A 23,875-nucleotide genomic window follows, 5' to 3' on the forward strand; every position below is an offset into this window, starting at 1 on the left:
AAACTGCTAGATTGCTGGAACAATTAATAACATTTTAGAAGAAGTAAAACTAATGGGACTTAATAAGTACTGCAATTTCGATCCTTGTTGACATATTTATCGATATAAAAAATTATCGATATATTTATCGATATAGAAAAATTATCGATATATTTATCGATAAATTATCGATATTAATAAACTAAATCTAAAAGATGGCTCGACATCTCGATATCGATAAGTTTATCGATAAATGTTTGTATATATCGAATATCAGATCTTTTATTGTCTCAATACTGTATCATCAGATCGACGTCTTTATGAATAAAACTATAAATACCGATAACTTATCGATAATTTGATTGATAAATGTGTTTGGGATATCGAATATCAGATCTTTTATTGCCTAAATGGTTTTTTGGTAGTAGTATAACTTCCAAAAAATTTTCGATAACACTATGTGTAAGGCAAAATGCTTGTTGATACTTCATAAAAGGTCGTATCTTCAAATTAGTGCCGATAACCAATGATGTACCTTTTAATATAGGGTTAAATCGACTTTAAGGATAAGAGATGCACTTTCTTTAGAAACTTTGAAGAATAAAGTGGACCAGGACTTGGACCGACCCGAACTTGTGTCGACATACCGACTAGCAGTTACACAAACTCGACTCTTCTAAAACGAACTAGCTCTAGTAAAACGTAGGGTACTTAAGTTTTAATATAATATATCTTATTTTATATAAAAATCATCTAACCTTCAATTCTTCATTTTCCTGATACAAGTCCGGAGACTCTTCGGGCACCAGGCCAACACCATTCAATGAAAACGATGCAGTTATACTGCGTACTTTGGCCTTCTGATCCCATTTGTCACCTTGTCCTTTGAGAACACGTGAGATTTTCGGACCGAATACTAGAGCAATAGTTGTTGTTGTAGAAAATTGCGTACGTATGAAGCCGAGTAGATATTTGATATCCGGTCCAGCTCTTGGAAATATGAAAAGACTGGAAAAGAGTTTGTTAGTACTAGTAAAACAATTAGAACCTAAAGTAAGGCAGGTAGCAAGACTCACTGGAATGCGACCATCGTGATGTTAACAATGGCTATGTTGTAAATGGCATAAGAAATGAGACGAGCTTCATTGTACAATGATTCGGCATTGCGAACATTGTAGCAGACACGTATGCCCCAAGCCAAAAAAAGCACCTCGCCGATGGCCAAACTATGGTCCCACCAATTGTAAGAGCACTGCTTGAACTTTAAACCGCCCTGATCGTAGATCTATGGGAAAACATGAGAGGCATTAAGTTCAAATTTCTTAATTATGCAAAAAGTTGTGTAGACCTACCACTTCGGCATACGGAGTAGCTGAAATGGTCCAAGTGCCCAAATAAATGAGCATCACGAGTAAAATCGGCACCATCCATTGTAAAAGTTGTTGATCGGTGAGTTTGACCTTGTGTGCCGATTTAACGCGATACGTGAGAGAGACTCTTCAAAAAAGAATTATTTTAAATGTTTAAAAGGAAAAGTACGTAGATAAAAAAATTCCTACTTTTAATCTAGGCTCGATGATACTGTTTTCGTACTTACCTCCACGTTTTCATTAGCAGCGATGTGTATGTGATACAAAATCCCATGTGACGTGTCCACTTTGTCACGATGCACCATGTCATGTCCAAGTAAGGGAAAATCGCCACCATCTGAAAAATTATATGAACTTTTAGAAGCTTGTATTAAACATTATTTTGAAGAAATCGAAAAAATAAACGAAATCGATTCAACAGTTTAGAAATCTCAAAAAAGTACTGTGATCGAAGTCTTTTTTGAGGTTTGGATGCATGGTCTTACAGAACACATTACCTTTTCGATTTTTCTTAACAGAAAGCAAAAAAACTTTTTTCAAAATGACCGTATTATTACAAAAATCTTCCTACTACGGTTCTTATTGTTTGTTTTCACATTACCGAAACCCATTCGGGAACAAAGTTCTATATTTCACCTTTTGTCAGTTGGCTGGCAAGGTTGTGCCGTCTGTATTTTGGGCTGTGCATGGAATATGTTTTATTTACTATCTTGAAAAAGGAAGGACAATCAACAGTGTTACAGGATCGTTTAAAGTACGAATCCCTGACAAACGGTCGCATTTGGAGAGAAAGAAAAAGATGTTTACCCGAGACAATGCACAATGTTACAAGTCAGTGAAAACGTTGGCAAAACTCCATGAATTGGGTTGCAAACTGCTTCCACATCCACAGTATTCTCAAGATCTGGCTCTTTCCGACTATTTCCTCTTCTTAGAACTCAAAAGAATGCGCGATGAGAAAAAGTTTTCGTCGAATGAAGAGTTGACAACCGAAACTGAATAAAACAGTAAAATTCTGACTTCTTATTAATCCGTTTGTGTTTCTTGATTCGCAAAAACATTTAGTGTAGAGGTGTTGGTAAAAAGGCCATCGACTTCTAACAACTTCTTTATTAATTTTATAATATATGTATTCCAAGACACAGCAGGGAAAAAATGTAGAGCTCACTGGTTCGCATATGGTTTACTGACTAACATAAGCCAATATTGAAGCAACCATGCGAAAGTTGTTAGACTTTTCAGTGGTTTATGGTTATTGTGTCTTCCAAATTGAGGTTCTTGTCTTCTGAATGGTCTATACCAAATGGTGTTCTTTCAAAGTTTTAACTGATAGATGGAACCATATTTACATGCCTTTGAAAGTCTAGTGTTCATAGATACATGAGCAGTCATCACATGAGTTCTTCAGACTAAGGAGACCAAAGGGCTGGGTTGTGGTCTAATCCAAGACGGATATTTAGTACGTTTTATGATCGATTTTTCCTATCTTGGATTCAACACAAGAGCTTTATCAGCACATTTCGGTACTTTAAGCTTTTCCCTTCCTTTTTTTTAGAAGTAGCCAAATTAGTTCCAAAGTCCCACCTATGACACTAATCCATCTCTGACTAAAGTACTTACATATTGTTCATATAAAACATATCCAAGAATTTTACAGATCACCTATAATTAGCACTTACATACCTCTAAATACATTATTGCGCATCCAATTAATGTAATTAATAAAAATATTGGACTGGCCACTTTGAAAACTTTTACTTTGCGATGATGGAAGAGATAACCTGCCAGCACGAAAGTACCAATGGCACAGCCTATTGATATTACCAAAAGCGATATTCTAAAAGTACAAAAATATTATTATATAATGAAATTGGTATTTAAGTAGAATATGAAGAAATATCCACTTAAAGCTCCTTAGAAATAACTTATTGGAGCTTTTCCCAGGTATTTACCTAAAAGGCCAATTATAATTGGCCAAACATGGCTCGGGCCCCGTACAGAAATCACAGCCGGGCTCACATTGCAGGCAAGTAAAGACGTCTGCATAATAATTGCTCACATTCTCTTGATGCTCCTTCCAAGCGATCTCCATAATGGTGCCATTAAAACCGTCGGGATGCCGCATCGAATAGAAACCGCGCCGACAAAGGCACTGGTAAGCGCCACGTGACCAGCTATTTGGTATGGAGAGAATTTTGCTAGTGATTATTGTCGGCGTCTCCGTACTGGGGACGCGATAGTCGCACTACAAATAAATAAATATTCAATAACACTAATTCAATCTGAACCGAGTAAGTGCGTTCTTTGTGCAACATCACCAGTTTTTAACGTAATATAGTACGACTCTAATTCTTACTAACCTTCATAGTATCGCGATGGCATTTGTGTGAGCCATGAAATGCCTGTATATCCTCTCTGGATTCGGGAGCTGGTGTATCGGTGAGGTGCAGTCGTCGATTTTGCATTTGCTGGAAACTTAAACGATTAATGGGTGCTTCACACTGATTGACCCTCAGACCGGTTACATCGATGTCGATACTGATGAAGCCACGTAAACCGTGTCGTCCACTCGGTGGTATTGCGATACTATAGGAGAGTATCCATTTACTTAATGTACAGGAGAAATAGGGGAATGTCCACCATCCTTTATAATACATATTCGGTGGGCTTGGTGCAAATTTGGGTGAGCGTAAAGTTGGCGATGTGTTCTCATCGTCGAACCTTCAATAAAAACAGTTTTTTTAATGGAGTACTGTCGATGGTAAAAAAATAATGCAAAATTTAATCGAATTTGCGAAAAATTACTATGAGCTGAGCACAGCTGTCGGCATTTTCTTACACGAAGATAATCGGAAAAGATGAAACACTCATTCTGGGATACTCTTATTTGAATAAATTTCGAAGATGTGAACATGACTTTGATCCCTGGGTGTTGAGATACTTCCAAAGAGGCTCCTTATTCTGTTAGACGAATTACTTGTACACCAAAGAACTGTGTCTAGCTACATTTTTCTTCTGATATCTCAGCTTCAACCCTTTGAGACGTAATATTGTTGCGATCTCCAAGCTCCAATCCAAATAAATTTTGCTGCTTTGGTGAATTAATTTCAAAATTTTCAACTCAACTCAATTCAACCTTGAATAGTTATCAAAAGCAGTCAGCCCACCCTAGAAGGAGTCTGGAATTTCATCCCACCCTCCACCTTCCAAATAGCATGCCAAGTTAGACTAAAGACTGTAGACTATAACGTAAAATAATAACAGTTCACCACTTACCATGGATAACTCTGAATCGGTTTTTTTCCAATCTGCAAGCCATCCTCTTCGTATCGCTGCAATTCGCCAGTCTTTTCATGATAACTTTTCACCCACCAAACATACGACTGCACGGCACCATTGGTTAGGTTTAGTGCTAAAATTCTAGCGCCAGTAGTGGATTCGTCACTGAGTAAGCCCTTGGCCAATGCATCACTGAGCCCTAAACGAAAGTCGATAATTTAAATAAGTATTATCTATATCGAAGGAATGTTTATGAGGTGATGTTACAATGATTACTGGAATGTACTTAGTTTGTAGTAAATATGATTTTCTACTCACCACCATGTCGTACAATTCCGACCTCTTGCAATATTGAGGCCACTAGATCGGTCTTTTGTCGTGCGCTCTCATAACGCTCGGAATTTATTGGCACTTGCAAGGGGCGGTACAGTGTAGATATGCAGAGGGTGCCCAAATTTTCGGTGGCGATATCATGTACAGTTACCAGCGACTGTTCAATAGCGTCCTGTAAATATTCAAAAGTAAATGTATAGAACATATATATTTTTTTAGAATTCTTAAGAACTAAAACTAGAGATTATGACACTTATTTCACGTTAGTTTTTTTTTTTACCCCGAACACGGTGATATAAGGTTTGCCACAAAATTACTTTGGGATAATAGAATTTAGATTTACACCTCTAAAGAATATATTATATATCCAAAGGATCAGTGTGACCAGCTCAGTCGATGTAACCACGCTCGTAGTAACTCAGTCTTTGCGAGCTTTTAGAGAGAGAGCCAAAGGGTTGCTCATCTGTGGGAACCCACGATATCGGACCACTGTGGCATATAACTGCAATGCGAACTGATCGATCAAAATCAATGCCTTGTATAGAAAACCTATTTATTTGACAAATTATTCTCTCAGAATTTGGCATATATTATTTTGCCTAGGGCTCTTATGATTTACCCCAGGCCAGAAGGATCATGCAACTGCATAACTGACGGGAGTTGAACAGCGCTTGCTGAGCAGGTCTGAGGTCCAGCGATCCAGTAGCAAACCACAGAATACAACGTAGCTACTACTCGCATTCTGAGTTGTTACGTCATAGATATACTGTTACCTTTATGGCAACTGGCACCGCGTTGAAGACGCTGCAGTGGACAGGAAGCCCAAAGCTGGAGTTGATTGAAAGTTCCCGAGATATTACTCCTCAAACAACACCCTCCAACTTTGATCCATAAAAAAGTTCACCGCCCCCCATTCTCCAGCGAGTCCTCCCCTCGCATGCCTCCCTCGAAGGTATGTGAGCAGAAAAACGACAGCTAGAACGACCTAGTACTCCAAGTATCGTAGAATGAAATCAAAGTCCACAAGGATATCAGCGTGCCCAGTCTCACAGTTCTCTAAATACCCAGATTCTCTGAGTCTGAAGCAGATTTAGTGGCAATACACCTTGAGAAAATGTCCACCGGTGCTATGTGCAGCACGGCGTTGATGAAAGCAGCCAATTTTTTGGCGAGTGCAGTCATTTTCGCCGCCTTTCAACAAACAAAAATTCCGAATAACATTATAGACTTAATAATGGTTTCACAGTTCCAAAGATCTTACTAGCAGCCACTTCTAAATTAGCTCTTACATGGTATTTAGAAATTTTCTCGTAACCATGAGAGATACATCATTCGCGTAGGCAATCACCCAGCAACCGACTTTCTCAAACTTTCAATTCTATCCGAACACTATTCCGAGCTTTACTGACCACTTCCGGCAAAACATTGTTGAATGCTCCCTCCATATCGAGGAATATCTATAACGCAAAATCTTTATTTCTCTTGTTCCTCTCGAACCAGGAGACATGTGCAAGGCAGTGTCCCCCTTGTTGTACTTTTGCTGCGCCCTTAGAAGCCGATCTCTTGAAATACTACTTAACTCAGATATCGTTTATTCAAATAGAAGGAAACGGATCCACAGTCCATTCCAGGCACTCTAAGGGGGGCGGTCGAGGTTATCGTATTTTCTTTTTGGAAGTGCGTTCGACAGTCGTGACGTCATAAATGATAGACATTCTCTGCTCACAATTTCAAAGAATATTTGACAGTTTTATGGTGTTGACATTCAATATTTCGCACTCTACAAAAGTCTCTAACATATTGGTTGTCAAAAAAGTCTTGCGGTATTTTCGCTAGTTGGCGCTGAGAGCGCGTAGTTCTAGTTTTATTCGTCGCATCGGGTCATGCTATACCTTTTTGGAAAGCTCATTTCACGCGCTAACACRTGYTTGATTGRTTGTCGTTTCTTTTAAGTSGTTCGTGAGYTATAGCGTMGCAAACATGGAGCAAAATAAAGAGAAAATACGGCATATTTTACACTACTACTACGATAAAGGCAAAAATGCATCTCAAGCCGCCAATAAAATTTGTGCAGTTTATGGACCCGTGGACAGTTTCCATTTCCACCGCACAACGATGGCTTCAACGTTTTCGTTCTGGTGTAGAGTTGGTCGAAGATGCGCCACGCTCCGGAAGACCTGTCGTCGAAAATTGCAATAAAATCGTTGAATTGGTCGAAAGAGGAAGGCATAGTAGCAGCGGTAGCATCGGTCAAAAGCTGGGCATGAATCATCAAAAAAAATTGTATGAACAATTGAAAATTGAAAAAAAATTCAATAAAAATACCGCAAGACTTTTTTGACAACCTATTATTTTGCAGATGAGCTTTGAATAGAAAAATTTGCAACCATTTCTGATGGCTTCTTGACCTTTTACGTCGAAATGATCCAAAGCTCCCCTTTAGCAACTTTAAAAATCAAAATCAAACCGAACTCTTGTTTAAGTGGGCGTGAATGTCACTCTTAATTGGGGAAACATTTATTTTCGGAAATTGGAAGTGATTTGCATGCATGGAAGCTGTCCTTTGGTATAGTTGTCGGATTTTACTTTAAAAACGAACAGTCCACTGCGGTGAATATTTTATTTTTACTGCAAAAGTATAACGCCTTAATAACATAACGGTATTCCACTTAGTTTATAAAAGGCTATCAACAAGAGTTGATTTCGTTTATTTTTGGTGCTCGTCTGAGCGTGTGATGTGTGCAAAAAGCGTCCTGCTGGTATTAAGCTCCGGTTCGGGGTTTTTTTTTCACAGCGCGCTCGTAAGCGTAAATAAGTGTTATCATATTTACACCCTTATTTAGAAGTATGTATGTAAAAAAAAATGTATGTCATGTTTATTTTTAGACATTTCTACATCTGCTTGTGTGCAATTCTGACAGGACAGAACAAGTCGATTTAGGAATTAGAGATTTAATTTTCACACAAAAATAGTTGGATTCTTTCTTATGTTAAAAATTTAGTATAAAATAAAAAATCCATTGAAAAGTCACCGGTCTCACACATAGACTTCGCTAGTAGAATTAGTGATTTTTAGTTAGCCAAACTAACCATCAAGGATTGGTATGATAAGTTTAGAGGTATTAAATGAGCACCGAAGACGGTGACTTTTTCCTGTTCGCAGATCTCAAAAGAAGGTTCAACACATCGGAAACTGAACTCAAGTCCTCTCTAGGATATCGCATAAAATACTTTCTTTTGCAACTAAAATTACTGGATTTGAAAAAAATTTCAATAAGAAATGGATTTATCCAGATATTGGATAGCACATGGTACTTTCCAGAATTTTTTGAAAACCCGAAAGAATAACTATGACATCCAGAAATCAATGGGTTTAAAAGTCTTCAAATGGATTTTGGAAGCCACTAACAATACGTCCATGAAACTAATGAGATAATGAACTGAGTTAAATGACGAAGTTTGAAGTTTGATTCGACTGATTTTTAAATGATAATTTTCTGCAAAAAATTCTTAATTGCACTCAAATTTGTAACTGGCTTCTCAAGTCCGCAGGATTATAGATATAATTCTTGGATTGTTTTACCTTGTTTAGGTTAGAAGGTTAGATAGCTGATCGAAGATCGCATGTGGACTGGATATGTAGTCATTTTTGTGAAGCCGTAAAAAAAACTGCTGTGCTCGACCTTATAAATTGGCAAAACGCTTAGTAACCAATACAAATTTGCACAGGCGTTTAATTTCGACTCCCGCTAATTCGGTGGGATGTCTGAAGGTATGCGTTCCCAAGTGCGTAAGTTTTGACCTCTCTCGCGGGATAGTCCAGAAGGACCACCTCATCTTCATTCATACAGCTTCTGCAAATGGCATCTGGTAAGATTCCCAACTTTATAGCAGGGCTGCCGATAGGGCAATTGGTTGCTAAAAGCCCCACAACCAGGGAGAGACTAGCCTTACTGAGCGCAAAGAGATCACTAGATCTCCTGCTATCGATCTTGGACCTCGGCTTTTGCGACAGCGCATATACCGATGGTGGTCTAGCGCTGGCTAAGCTTCCGCGAAGGCCAGCTGTCTAGAACACAATGGGATACAAGAGCACCGACCCGCTCCCATTCTGCCGATAGCGGTTCTAGGGTGCCATTCCATGCTAGCTCATCAGCTCTGCAAATCCTTGCGATTTCGCTCTGACGCGGCACCCATGCTTGTTTTACCTTGGCAGAATAACTCTTAGTTCAAATATTATTTACCAAACTTGGTTCGGTTCCAATACTATGTTAACTCAAAATGTCTTTGTCTACTCAATTACTTCGGTGTCCATTCTGATGGACAGAGTTATCACAAATACTCTGGTATCGTAGAACATGAAGGGATCTGTTTATAATTTGATCTTACATATTTTACGACTATAAATATCTTTAGATATTTGCTGACTGGGATCGGGTAATGGATCTTTGTAAATGTTGACGAAACACTTACATTTTCTTCATAAAATTTTGTTATAAAATATCTCTGAAATTAGTTGTGATCGATATGTTTTATGTAAATCCTTTTGATGAGCCTTAAAAATAAAATTTCTTAAAATTATAACCAACCCTAATAGTATTCGAGATGACTTTTGTGTCTACATAAGCTTATTATTAAATCCACAATTTGTTTGTTTGTTCGGATTACTTAACCTCAAAAGTAAGACGGGGTACACACGTTAAGTGAAAATTACAACTATGAAATTCATATAATCAAACTGCTACTCACTCTGGTGACAATATTGCCGTCGCCGATGCGTATAATACTTTTGAAATTGACAGATGTGGCTGCCGTAGATGTCGTTCCCACCTCCGCGGCCACCAACGTTCCAACAGTAACTTCAGCTTGCAACACCAGCAGCAACGCCAGTAAAAGCACGTTGCGCAGTTGACTCGCTTTCATGCATAATGGGTGACACTTTTGACATGTAATTCGGTTCCTTGTAATACATTTGTTGTGCCGATTGCTGATGCCGCTCGCAAGCGTATGTCTGTATTGACCAAACCCTTGACATTTTGCGCTTTGTTTGATTTTCGTTGCCCGATTTGTAGTTGTTGCACAGCTCACTTTCGATTTTGATTGTTGACAACAATAATTTGTTGACGTCCACTCTGCTCGCGGCCATGTTGTCAACAGGCATTTCATTGTTGTGTTGCATTTGCCGACGAGCTGTGGGGGAAATGGAGATGAGAATATGAAATGATCAAAATTTCCTAGTACCATATAGAAGATTCATTCATATGCATTTATAATAAAAATAATAAAAGTTTAAGCCTCATAACTATGCGTATTGCCAATAACTGTAAACATTAATATCAACCTTCCTAACTATCGCTCTGCTTTTCAAGCCGAGGTTACGCCGATTTACTGCTATGAAGCGTAGCCTTCTTTGGAGAACAGGTTAACCAACCTGACCGATAAAAACAGAGCAGCAAATATGTAGGAAAAAGCAAAGCTTGTTTTACAATCTAGTTCGATATAATAAAGCAAAAACTGTGAGAAGTTAGTTTAGAATTAAATTTTGGACCTTTAAGAAATACCGTTAAAAAATAGCTGGTTGCTAACGCAATTTTCATACTAAATTTTCGAAAAAACAAAAATCTTATTTTATGAACAAGTCCTCCATCCACTTTTTTTAAAGACGATAACATCGAAACTGTTAAAGAAACAGCAGATAGCAAAGGATCTCAACATCTCTTATGGACTGTTTCAACACATTTTGATAAATGTTTTGGGCATAAAGCGTGTCAATGTCTCACTCGTACCTTTATCTTTTGCAAAAACTACATCTAGTAGAGGTGGCAAAGCAGATGAGTGACAACGTATCTGAGAAAGCCCACATTCATCAAGCCCTTCATTATAGGTGACGAGTCGCGCGCTTATGAACATTACGTCAAAAGTGCACAACAATCTACCGAATGGCGCTTTAGAAAAGAACCGAAACCGAAAAAAACAAAATTCTCAGAAGGCACTGAAGACCATCCTCATCTGAAGTATTTGAATTCGATAAAAAAAGATGAACTAAAACTAGTTATTTTGGTTAGGGTGGGTCAAATTTGAACATATTTTAGTTTGTTAAGGTTCTGATAAAAGAAGCCATAAAGCGTCCGGCAAAACTAGTAACACTATCTCAATACCTTTCGGTATAAGAAATAGTAAGAAGCACAAAACTCAAATAAATTTGTGTTGCACAGTGCTCCATCAAAGGAGTTGAACCTCCTCTTCATAGTACAATGAGTCCTTGATAGTAGGACGGCGCAGGGTTAGTGAATTGCTCATTAATGCCAAACCTCGCTAAAAATGGCTTCGTTGCACTACGACATAAGCCTTTTCCTAATTGTAAGGGTTCTAACTGATCATTTCAATATCGGTACTTTGCTTCTTCGATGTCCCGCATTTAGGTGATCCAGGTTTAAACAACTGGGAGCACACCCTTTCAAACATACTTGCGAGCTGATGAGCATAGGACACAAAATGATTTAGTAGATTTTTATTGGCTTTAAAGCTATTTGTCGACTTATAAAATCGGATTACAAAGTACTGAAAAATACGAAAAGAAGCCTTTGGGTGTGGGCGCCATGCGTGTTAACAAAAACAAACCTTATGAACCGATCTGTGAACCAATGCTAAATCGCGATAAAATCAATTCAATTCTTAATCGAATATTTACTCGAGAAAAAAAGTGGATCACTAACGACTACGTTAAGCGGAAACGGTGGTAGTAAGGTAAAGCGATGCAATCGCCCAAAAGTTGAGGTTTTGCTTTAGGGAGAAATTGTGCTTCCGCAGAACTTCGTCAACCCCCACACATCAGTAGGGACTCGCCAGAAGCTCCGGAAGCTTTATAATGATGTTCTTAGGTATTTACCTTATAGACCGTATATAGCACCAAAATATTCTTCCTGTCTATGGATCTTCTTCTGACTTCGTAAAAGACCGTATATACTAGTAGTCCAAGTGCGATCCCCATCTTGACGATCAACTCTTCGGTCAATCAACTTTGATTGGCATGCAAATGATAGCAGACAGCTAGTTCCTTTGAATTTAAGAGAGACTGGAGAGTTTTTTCGAAACTATCAATAATACAAATATAATAATTCTGAATTTGGGTACGTTAACTCTTAAGATGATAGTGAAGGCAAGACGAAATATCTCCTGTCATCAAACAAACAGTTGTCGCACTCGCGGCTTGACAGTCATAACTTCGAAGTCGTAGATAATTTTGCCTGACTTGCAACCAGTATTAACACCAATAATGCTACTTCGGACTAAGAAAACAATAGATGAAACGATGAGCTGTACGAGATATACATCGACATAGTTCAGCGAATTAAGAGACAAGCCAGACTGGCTAGGTCATGTCGTTCGAATGGACGAACACAGTTCTAGGAATTTTCGACGCAGTGCCCGCCGGGAGAAGCAGAGGAAGAAGAAGACCTCCATATTGTAGGTAAGACCAGGTGGAGAAGGACCTTGCTATACTTGGAACTTCCAATTTGCGCCAAACAGCGAAAAGGAAGAACGACTCGATCGGTAAAAATGATTTGACAGTGAAGTTATCAATGTAGATTTTCCGAACAGAAATAAGTCTAAGGGTGTCCCTTTAACAGTCCAAATAATATGAATATAACCTAAAAAGTACCCTATAATTCGTGGAAATTATCTAAATATTCGTCAAGGGAATTAAATATCTAAATTGCAGATTGGAGAACATTATTCTTGTGGATATGTAATGGTTGAAAAAGAATAATAATTAATGCGAAGCACCGTAGTTACACACATATCGGCATACGTATAACATTGGAGTGAACAATGCAATTAAGCACCAACTATTATGGAGCGCATTTTTCCACAACATGAGGCAATTTCAATTACGCCACAATGCATATATCCTTATAGTATACGATAACATATAAGTAAGTGTGTATAAAATGCATATTCACAAGAGTGGGGAGCGGTTATAGCCATGAGATTTCTGTGTATCCTACAGACCTTCTGGCACAAGTCGAAAGTAAATGATGAAGAAAAATTATCATGTCAGCGATTTTGTATGATTTCGCCAGCGGTACAACAATGCTTATAGCCTGCTATATCTACAGCTTGACTGTCATTCAGCACGTTAACTAGCCGAAGGCACTAACTACTCCCTTATTGAAGATAAAAGAACACGATACCATTATCCCGCATCACAACGACCAACAACGAATCCGTTGCAAACGAAGAAGGAGAAGAAGTATAAAAGCGAACGAAAAACGCTGTATGCAGATATAACTGTATACAATTGGTATGTAAGCCAGTGCCAACATAATAATGGCGCGCTGTAAAACTGCCTACGAGAGAGGAACAAAGCACTGCAGCAAATGCCGCAAGCGAAGCATAACTAAGCGGCGTCCAACACATTTCTGTCAAATCGCCATCATCGTAATCATTTTCTCATTCTTTTTAAATGGCCAATTCAGACCGGGAGCGTGATGAAATGGAAAATATCGAAACAAAAGTACTAGCGTCTAGTGGTTTTGAATAAGATGGCCGGGGCGCTAATAAAGTGATAACACCAACTACGGTGACTTACAATGTAGGAAATACATATGTGTCTGTGTGTGTAAATATGTATATACGATTGCCATTAAATGTTCGTTTCTGTATGCGCTATAAATAGTAGGCAGATTTCAAGATATCGAGCTCCACAGAGACCAAGTTTTTTTTACCCAAATGCGTTTGTGTTGATAGTAAATCAAATTGGAATTTGTTAGATTTAAGAGTTGATGAAAGTTATTATGTAAAGGGATTCTTGCTTCTTCGGTGTAAGTGGTTTAGGAAAATGACCACAGTAGTTAGCACTCCAAAGCGCTTGTAATTCAGCCTTTTACACCATATATAGATCGATTAAAGCCAAAACTAACGTGTAAAGCAACAGAAGTACTACTCATAAGATCTCTGCCATGAAGTCAATGGAAGAGAGAGAAGATGAAATGTGGTGAAAATTTCGAACTTTTATGGAAAATACAGACAAAGCCAGTAACTCTTTTTGCATTCACCCAATTTAGATATTCCTCTGCCATGCACACTCTAACGGACGGTATATGAAACTGTTTTGATCTCTATATAAACTTTGGGGTCTCATGCGACAGTCTCCCACATGAAACTCAAGAACTTCTCGTTCTATGTATCTGTCTCACGTCTCCACTTTCCAGCGAATGGCAGTTCCCGAATCAAGACACAGGTACACCGCTGGCTATGTAGCTGTTAAGTTACTCAAAGGCACACGGATAATGTGTACTGCTTTAAAAATCTCACAGACGTTAAATAAAAATGGAAGTAAGGGGTTTTTAAAAATTTTAGGTTTTTTATTTTAAGACTTATAGGCAAATTTCGAAACGTACAAACATCCTTCTTCGAATCAATGTTGACTGAGTTTTTAACGTAGAATTTGTGACGTTCCCCCGAAAATAAATCTGAAGAACTCTTCAAATAAATAATAATCTAAATCTGCATAGATGCTCTTGCTCCTATTCTCATAGCAATTTTGTGATTCCAAATTTGCTCAATATATTTTTGGAGTAGTTTAGTGTTTAAAGGATTACAATTCCACCTAATTATTTAAGAACTGTCTACTAGTTTGCATTCTAGAATCGTTGGAAACTGTAAATTCGATCAGCTAGTGTGGTGGGGCACCCAAACCCTCACATCGGACTGCGAAAGAGTTCTATCTCCGATGTCATTTTGAGTTCTAGCATTGGATCTATGGACTTAGCTTGCGCTTAGTAGGTGTTGGTCGGCGACCAGCTCTTGTGTGAGGTCTTTTTGACCTATAGTAGAGCACAAAAGATCTTCTGAACTACGTGCCTTTTACAAAGTTCATCTTGCCGCAATCGTAGGGCTTCTTACTGGACACTGTCCAATAGGCATTTATGCAAAAAGACGAAAAATCTTGTCGGATGCTAGTTGTCAAAGGTAAATGGAGGAGGATGAGGTGAAAATATTCAGGTGCCTTTTTCTCCATTATCCAGCTGATGCAAGACTCAGGTCGAAACCTCTTAGCAGTCATACCTTCGGCGAACCAGGAGCCGTAGCCGAAACTGAGCTCCGTCTCAAAACGATTGTGATAGGCTTTAACCGGAGCTTTAGCGAAACAACAGACCGGCGTACGAAGCTGTACAATGAAGGCCAATATGATGTTCGATCTCATAACTTAACCTAGTTTAGTTAACCATTTATTTATAATCGGTTTTATCGTTTTTGGTTTGAAAAGGTCCGTTTTATACATAAGCTAATAAGTAGTTATTTTCAAAGTCTTCAGTTCAAATATTTCGCGTTGGAAGTCGCAGGCGCTCTGCTTCAGTTGGACTTAACGAGAGAAGTCGTGTGTGCAACCACATAAAAAACGTACGTCGTGTGCGTAAGAAAACCTGCCGTAAGAAAATTAGCGCTACAGAAGGAATACGTTTCATTTTTGGACCTTAACTCTCTTCTTTTCCTCTTATTTTTTCTCTTTATTGACGTAGACCCCGTTTATGTGGTTATAGCCGAGTTCACAACAGAAAGGTTGCTATGCCCCTTATTTAAAGTGTTTTTTTTTTTTACATAGCGGGTCCCAAACTAAGCGCACAACCGTGGGGAGGGCTTTCTCACTTTAGCTCGCATTCATCTGCATGTTTGGTAGCTACTCGAGGATACCTGGTCTAAGACCGGAAGTCATGAACTGCTTGTGCCATATGTAAAAGAATCATTTCTGGTCACTAAAAAGTGAATGGAGCCATGGTTTTTCCTCTATTATTACTCTACTGAACAACAAACTAAACTCCGGAGCCATATGACAACAACTTCAATACATAATGAAAGAAAATGACAACAAAGCAATGTTAATTTGTTGTAATTTTTTTTTCGAAAACAATCGGAGCCGTTTGATATATGTATTTGTGAGCCAACCAGACCAAAATGTGCATAGTGTGAGCACCTTATCCAAACAAGCCCACGGCTAACAAAAATTTATTTAGAATAAAATAGTTTTGAAATACGATTTTTGGTAGTAATCCGACACTAGTGCCATCTAGCGTTCTTAAACTTATATGGAGAAACACTTCTCGACTCTTCATTAAATGCTTTTTAAATTTTCATCAAAATGAACTTAGCGATTCAGGAGTCTATGAAGTTAAAATCTGATTAAATTTAATCCGCACTGGTCCGTTTAAAAGCAATGCATAATGGTCATGAAGTCGACCTTTTTTAATGAGCATAACACCGAAAAAGGTAAAGAAATAGAGTTTGGAAATCAATTGGAGAAATACACGATATCTCTTGATATCTTAGGGATCGACTAACTATTTTGATGGGCACAATAGACCAAAGATCTCAGTGCTTTCCTCATCATCATTCATTCAACTATTTTGATTAATATTTTGGACATGATGAGATTTTTTTATTTTGCAAAAACGACGTCTATAGAAACCACAAAAGAGAGCTGGAAACCCTACATTCATTAAATACATGTTTACTAGTGACGAGATGCGGTTCGGTGGTGAAGTTTATGGAAAATTGAATTCAACTTAGGCGCCTATGTTGACTCAGAACCCATTTTAAAGGGGATCGTGATCTAAACAAGCACACGTATATTCAAAAATGAACTTAGCATGCGATCAGTGCAATGGGCATCGAATACATTCCAATTTTGGATTTATTTTTTTTTTTGTATGATAAAGTCATGTCTTTACTTTAATTACCAGATCCGTTCAATGAATTGCGCCCTACTAGGATGGGGAGGTAGGTGATCAATATTTTTCCGGTCTTCCATATACATATTATACTTGTATAATGAGTTAACCGTGTAATAAAAACTTATCACTTGAACATCTATTTTGATATATATATACATATATACATACATCTTTTGATTACTATGCCATACGCTGTCCAAATATTTTACAATATTGTTGACTCTAAGTGACAAGGAAGTCATTTGACCCATATTTTGATGTGGTCAACCGCTTTCTGCTTTACACTTATGCACACACATTCGCTAAATATACTTATAAATGCTTGTTGCCATGATGTCTGTCATTTCGCATGTTTCTCTTATGTTACTTTGTTTGTTGTTGTTCTTTCAGTAATGTTTATACATTTTGTTTCTTTCAAAAATTTGTAGCACGTGGCAGCATACCACTTTTTTAAGGGAAACATGCACGCATCAAATTGTATTGCCAGCTTCAGTTCTCAAGTGCACCTCGACTGGTATGAAATGGATGCAAAAAGGATGAGTCAGCAAAATTTAGAATGAAATCGCTTAAGTAAAGGACTTAAAAATACAAAAGTTAATGGCATTTTCAAACTTAATGAGAAACGTTTATTGTTGAAAGCACACCATTAGCTCCTAGAATATACAAAGATAGCCTCTTCTAATGTCTGAGACATGCCACGTCTCTCCTTAGCCTTTGAGCTCTAACAAACAGCACTGCTTTTCTGCAGGCTGTCAAATTTAAGATAGGGTTGTCAACGTCTCGTGTTATTTTGTACGCAAACATGCTTGTATATGTCTGTATGTATGTGTGTGTACACTTGTAGTTGTGCATTGCACATTGTGCAACAGTCGAGTGCACTTTGCCATGTAATTCATATGCTTGTCAAACGTCACCAATAAGAGGCGCATGGTTTTGTGCGAAAGCATTTGTTGACTTATAATACATACTTACATATACCGCATACACTTATGAATAAAAGTATTCGTCACTTTGTTTCTAAAGTGTTTGAGGTCTTTGTGGAAGCTCAACAATTTTTATACCCACCCAACAAACGGCAGGGTAAGCTTACTTTGCTCAGCGATTAGGTATATATAAATCTTTATAATCATAAGGAACCTGGATGCCACAGTGAAATTATATATATAATATATGTGAAGATAGATGTTTTATAGTTACACGTATATCGTTTGATCAAATATGACCCAGACTGACAAAAAAAAAAACACTTCGTTTTCATAGATTTTACTACAAATCTGTCTTAACGTCGTTAAAATTGGCTGCTGATACTATAAAGATTTGCCAAAGTTTAATCCAATTTTCCATACACTTCACCACGTGACCGCGTCTCGTCATCAGTAATGTTGTGTTTGATGAATGTATGGCATTCAAGTCGCTTGTGGTCTCTATTCACATCCGAAACATTAAAAGGGTTAGTCCATCCAGAAGAAAACTAGAGATCCTCTAGTATCTCTCCGATGTACGACGATTTTCAAGCGCTATTTCTTTAGCCTTTTAAGGATTATAGTCATTAACTGGTGGTTGGATGGCACACAAGAAGCTTTCGTTGATTTCATGACCATCAGGCAATTCTTTGCCTTCAAACTTACCAGTACGGGTTAAATTTGATCACAGTTTATACTTTATAGAATCCTCAATCATAAAGTTCATTTTGATGAAATTTTCAAAAGAACTTTATGAAAACTCAGAAGATGTTTTTATTTAAGCCTGCTAGATGGCGCTAGTACCGGATTTCTACCAAAAATCCTATTTCAAGATAATTTTATTCAAAATCGCAATCTAAGTTAGGAGGGTAAATCTGCAAAAAAAATCTCTTCAAATGAGACCTGAAGCGAGTTATCGCCAAAGGTGTTAATTATGAACCGATGTTGTTCAGCTTGTCGCTACTACTAAAAATCGTATTTCTAGATCACTTTTTTCTAATCCGAAATTTAAATTAGAATGTTGAAAATCTTTGTATATGCAACCTGAATCGCTAAAACTAATATTTAGGACCCGTAATCAACGAAATACTGTGCAAAGTGGGTCTCCTTAAAACAACATACAATATTCGTATAATCCACCAAGGTTTATAAGGTCCTTTTATAAACTTTTTTGATACAAGATATCCCCCTTTGGATTCAAATTGATATTGTATTTACTTTTTATAACAGAAAAATGCTAATAATGTACCAAATGTCACTCGGTTAATTTTTGGTGTAGTAAGAATTTTGCCCAATAATAATCGGTTAGGACCCGGTTCAGCTGATAAAACATCTTCAAATAGTTCAGCTGAGTCAAAAGTACATAATTCCAAGATTTGACAGAATGGTTTCATATATCGTACAGATACTAACCAACAAACATACTATATACTCTACAGACTTGAGCTCCCAACCTACTAAATCCGAGAACTGAAGAGAGATCAATATGGTTAACAGCTCAGCGCATTTAATATTCCGTCAACAACAAATCAGAGAACTGAAGAGAGATCAGTATGATTAAGAACTCAGATCATTCCATACGCCATCAACAGAGTTTAAGTTCCCAACCTACTAAATTCGAGAAATGATGAGAGATCGGTATGGTTTACAGCTCAGATCATTCCATACTCCGTCAACAGACTCTGCGCACCTAACCTATAAAATCCAAGAACTGAAAAAAATATGGTTAACAGTCCAGATCATTCCATATGTGCTTACTTTTTCCTGCAGAAAGTTTCTAAAACTATTTTCTATATAAAAAAGGTACAAAGATGGAATGGCTTCTTATAAGAATTACAGAGTTATGGCGCGCTCTAGATGAAACGTGGTCATGAGAACTGTTTTTTTCTGTGAGAAATAAAGTAGCTTTCTACAGACGATGCTGTTAGAAAACTTTTTAGTTGAGGAGACAACATAGACGCATTCATAAAACTTTCAATTTATAAATTTTTTTGTCATATCTTTGTTGAAATTTCGTACCTAGCTATAGACCTTTGAAGAGAACAAAAAAAAAATCTTAACGGCATTTGTTGCACTGGGTAGGGAAAAGCAATTTCGCTGCTTACACAGAGCTAAATGTAATATAAGGTCTTCCGCGTTGGCACATTAAGCGCTACGTTCTACACATACACACACATATCATGTATATATTATATGTATGTATGCACATATGTTTATGTGTTTAAAATGAGTTTTTATTATTTCAACATAAAAAGTTCATTTTTCTGTTTTATGTATCCTTTTTACTTGGCTCTGAAGTAATATAGCATATGTCTCATAAACATTATGTACATATGTAACATTGTATACATATATATGTATATGAGCATACATTTGTATGTGTATAGACGAACTTTAAAGTATATAAGCTTGTAACTGTAAAAACATGACATAACTTTGCTTTGTACTCAGAGGCAAAGGAAAGTGTAGCCAGCAACAAATATTCTAAAAGTTCCGACCTGTTTATTAGCTTTGCAGGTACAAGTACGAGGTGTGTTCAAAAGTTATCGGGAATTTTGTGTTTTTTCAAAAATTATTTATTTATTCATGAATATCTATTTTGTCTCCTTCAAAGTAATCCCCATGAGATATTATACACTTGTGCCAACGGTTTTTCCAATCTTCGAAGCAATTCAAGAAATCATTTTTTTTTATCTGCTTCAGCTCCTCCTTCGATGCCTTCTTTATCTCGTCAAGAGAACCGTAATGGCGTCCTTTCATGGGCCTCTTTAGTTTAGGGAACAAAAAAAAGTCACAAGCGGCCAGATCTGGGGAATACGGTGGCTGCGGCATCGTTAGTGTGTTGTTTTTGGCCAAAAAGTCGCGCACAAGCAACGATGTGTGAGCAGGGGCGTTATTGTGGTGCAAAAGCCAATTTTTGTCACATCTTCTCGGCCTTCTGAGAACCTTTTGTACCACCGATAAACGTTGCTTCGGTCCAAAGTAGCTTCTCCGTATGCCACAGTCAACATTCGGAATGCATCCACGCACTTAATTTCGTTTTTCACACAAAATTTCATACAGGTTCATTGATCCATTTTTTTGAATAGGTAAAAATCGAAGACGATCCAAAACACGTGCAAGCAAAGCAGCTGTCAACAATTAAATGAACATTCAAAATGGCCGAGCTTGTCGGCATAAGTGAGAGACATGAGTATCAACATAACGCCATAAAAAATTTGAAATTCGAATATACGTAACCCGAAAAAATTCAAAATTCACCATACTCTTTGAACACACCTCGTATGTATACGTATAAGTACACGAACATAGTACAATGGTGGCTAGAAGACTCTAAGGGAGAAAGTGGCTTAGATAAATCAGCTAAAGTTATTATTTGTTAAAATGCCTACTATTAATGGATTTATGTAGTTAAAGGAAAATTGGAAGGTGTAAACTCAGCTGAGTCTAGTTATGAGATACACTAAAACATTACACAAATAAGTAAGGAGGAAATAACCCCGCCCACTATCGAATGTATTATACTTTCAAGCAATTCCACAACATTTTTATATCAAATTGTCCTTTAGTACCCAATTAGCTTATTAAATATCTTGCTGAAATTCGCAATAATACTTCTTTAAAGCCAAACCTATCAAAATACTGATTTTTTTTGGTACAAAGTAACCTATGATAAGTAAATTATTCCGCTTAATTATATTCAAACATTTCGCCTTCTGGCGAACATACTTGTATGTCTTATAAAATAAGACCAATCATTAGGTGAATACCATTAAATTGTATATATGAGTTCCGGAGCACTATATAAACCGATATTGTGATTATGATCAACTAACGTTCCTATCCTATTTCATTAAAAAGCTCATCCATTGACTTGTAGTATATTGATGTTGTACTCGTAAAGTCAACCAAAGGGATGAAAAATAATATCTTTAGGAAATAAAGAGCACTTTTATTAATTCTTGACACTAAATCACGCTAATCTTTTGGCATTAGAAAACATTGTATATCCTCTAACTGTGTTAAAAATTACTAAAACAGTCAGTAGAGATGCTAAAACAATTGTAATAGGTACATATCAGATAAAACTACAAATGAATTTATGGCCCAATTTCATTCAGATAGTTTACACATAGAATAGTATGAAGTATACGTGATCGATTTATTCGAGGATTTATATACTTATATGCATTTTTACGAGGTCTTATATAACAGACCTATTGAAAAGCCCACCGCAAAATTCGTTTTTCAAGAGTTATACATGTAAAACCGATTCCACGGTGCGGCAATTTCAGTTTTGGGAATTAGAAAAAATCAAACAGAGTCAAATCTGCTGAATTTGGTGGTTGATCGACGGTATTCTGTGCCTTTTTCGATTTAAATTCGGTCACAATCGTGGCTCGATGAAATGGGAATTATCATCGTGTAAAATCCATGAGCTGGATTTTGGCGAATGTTCTCAACGCAAAGGCCTCAATACGGCCAAGTAGAACTCCTTATTGACCGTCTGTCCTTTTGGAACAAATTCATGATGCACCAAACCATGAATATCGAAGAAAACAATGAGCATCAGTTTGATTTTTGGTCGGCCTTGGCGCGGTATTTTTGATTTAAGCTAATTTTTTCCCCTCCATTCCGATTATTGTTGACTTATTTGCATGTCAAACTCATAAACTCATGATTCATTAACAGTTACATTGTTCTCTATGCAGGTGGGACCTGAATTCGCATGATCAAGTATATCCAAAGAGACCTCTTACTGTACTTTTTTTGAAAAAACATTCAGCTTTATCAATATATTCACAAAAATCATTTGAACGGACATGCAAAGATGTTCAGCTCTCTTGCCATCTCACTAATACTACTTTTAATTCATTATTCATTAGTTGGGTAGGTCGAAGCTCGTCCAAAACGAGCTTTGTACTACTCGTAAGCCTTTTTCAACACTCCCAACGATTCGGCACACGAAAATCACAAAGCACTATTGAGGTGTACCGACTTAAGCAGCTGCTGCATAATAAACTGGTTGACAGTTCGCGCTCGTATTTGGCATAGTAATTGAGAACAGTCTTACCAACTTATCAAAATAATTTTTTTTAAATATCATTTACCCAGGGAATTTAATTACAATTTCCGGGTGCTTTTTGTCACAATTTACACTGATTATAAGAACCATTTTTGTACTACCATTTGTCATTTTGTCTAACTAAAAATAACATTTATTATTTCTGGTAGTGTCATCTTTATGTCAGTCCAGGAACATTTTTATCGATCTGTTATATATATAAATATATAGTGAGTATGCATATAAGTATACCACTCAGCATACCTAGTTTTTTTTTTACTATCGTTATTACAATGCTTCCTCAAAGCTTTGTTGGTTTTGAAAAATAAATTTAGAGCCAGAGTAGGCGCTGCTTCATTGAATTTTTGACCAAATTTGAGTTTCACCTAATTTGTTTACCGATTTGTAGTTCATAAAATAATTTGTGGGCTCATCAAATGGCCGATTCTACTCATTTTCGATATCCAAGCCAACCACAAACGCCGCGAAAGCATTTCGTCCATTACGTCTCTTCTCATATAAAACAAGCATTTGAGTTATTACAAAGGACCACAAAATTGAGCAACTGAACAATTCGTCGTACTATTTCTTAAAAGCGTAGGTCAGTAACTATTATTGATATTGCTTCAAATTATGTTCAATTACCAAATTAATGCAATCAGCCCGTCCCCTTTTCTGCTCCCAATACATTCCATATAATGATAACCCCTTCAGGTTCGTTTGTATTACAGTTTCTACATATATCAAAAGCAAATAAATCTACAACTTTGGAAAAGTGGTACTCTAACCAAAAATTTTCCGCTCGACAAAAAGGTCTACTATATAGTCCACCATGTCGTATGAGCAACACAAAATGATTCAGTCACTTGCTGAGGTCATTTCTTTTAAAATAATATTTTTATGAGGAAAAACCTTTTTTATAGAGTGAAAAATTTTGTATTAGAATAACATTTTTCAAGGTGATATGTATACTTCTTTAAAGAATAATGTCTAGAAATTTCATGTTGTTTACATGGGAAAAGTTAAATGATTTGGGCACGATTTAAATTGAAGATAAAGAGCCTCTTCATACTGGATTCTTATTTTTGAGACAAAAACTGAAACTTTAGGGGACATTAGCAAAACACAATCTATCAATATATGTCGGTATAT

General features: G+C 37.1%; 1 protein-coding gene across 1 annotated transcript in view; it reads right to left on the reverse strand.

Moving 5' to 3' along the window:
- LOC108972111 (probable G-protein coupled receptor CG31760) overlaps nucleotides 1-23,875 on the reverse strand; it is a 35,446-nt gene that overhangs the window by 582 nt on the left and 10,989 nt on the right. Inside the window, exons 2-11 of the mRNA XM_018938589.1 lie at nucleotides 9,711-10,151; nucleotides 4,947-5,133; nucleotides 4,626-4,827; nucleotides 3,710-4,070; nucleotides 3,302-3,594; nucleotides 3,033-3,186; nucleotides 1,577-1,686; nucleotides 1,332-1,476; nucleotides 1,056-1,264; nucleotides 738-987 (exon numbers count right to left, since the gene is read on the reverse strand). Coding sequence (XP_018794134.1) covers nucleotides 738-987; nucleotides 1,056-1,264; nucleotides 1,332-1,476; nucleotides 1,577-1,686; nucleotides 3,033-3,186; nucleotides 3,302-3,594; nucleotides 3,710-4,070; nucleotides 4,626-4,827; nucleotides 4,947-5,133; nucleotides 9,711-10,127 — 2,328 coding nt within the window. The 5' untranslated portion in view covers nucleotides 10,128-10,151. The remainder of the gene's footprint in view (nucleotides 1-737; nucleotides 988-1,055; nucleotides 1,265-1,331; nucleotides 1,477-1,576; nucleotides 1,687-3,032; nucleotides 3,187-3,301; nucleotides 3,595-3,709; nucleotides 4,071-4,625; nucleotides 4,828-4,946; nucleotides 5,134-9,710; nucleotides 10,152-23,875) is intronic.

This window comes from Bactrocera latifrons, unplaced genomic scaffold, assembly GCF_001853355.1.
Source record: "Bactrocera latifrons isolate USDA-ARS-PBARC rearing strain unplaced genomic scaffold, ASM185335v1 scaffold_38, whole genome shotgun sequence".
NCBI classification, from domain to species: domain Eukaryota; kingdom Metazoa; phylum Arthropoda; class Insecta; order Diptera; family Tephritidae; genus Bactrocera; species Bactrocera latifrons.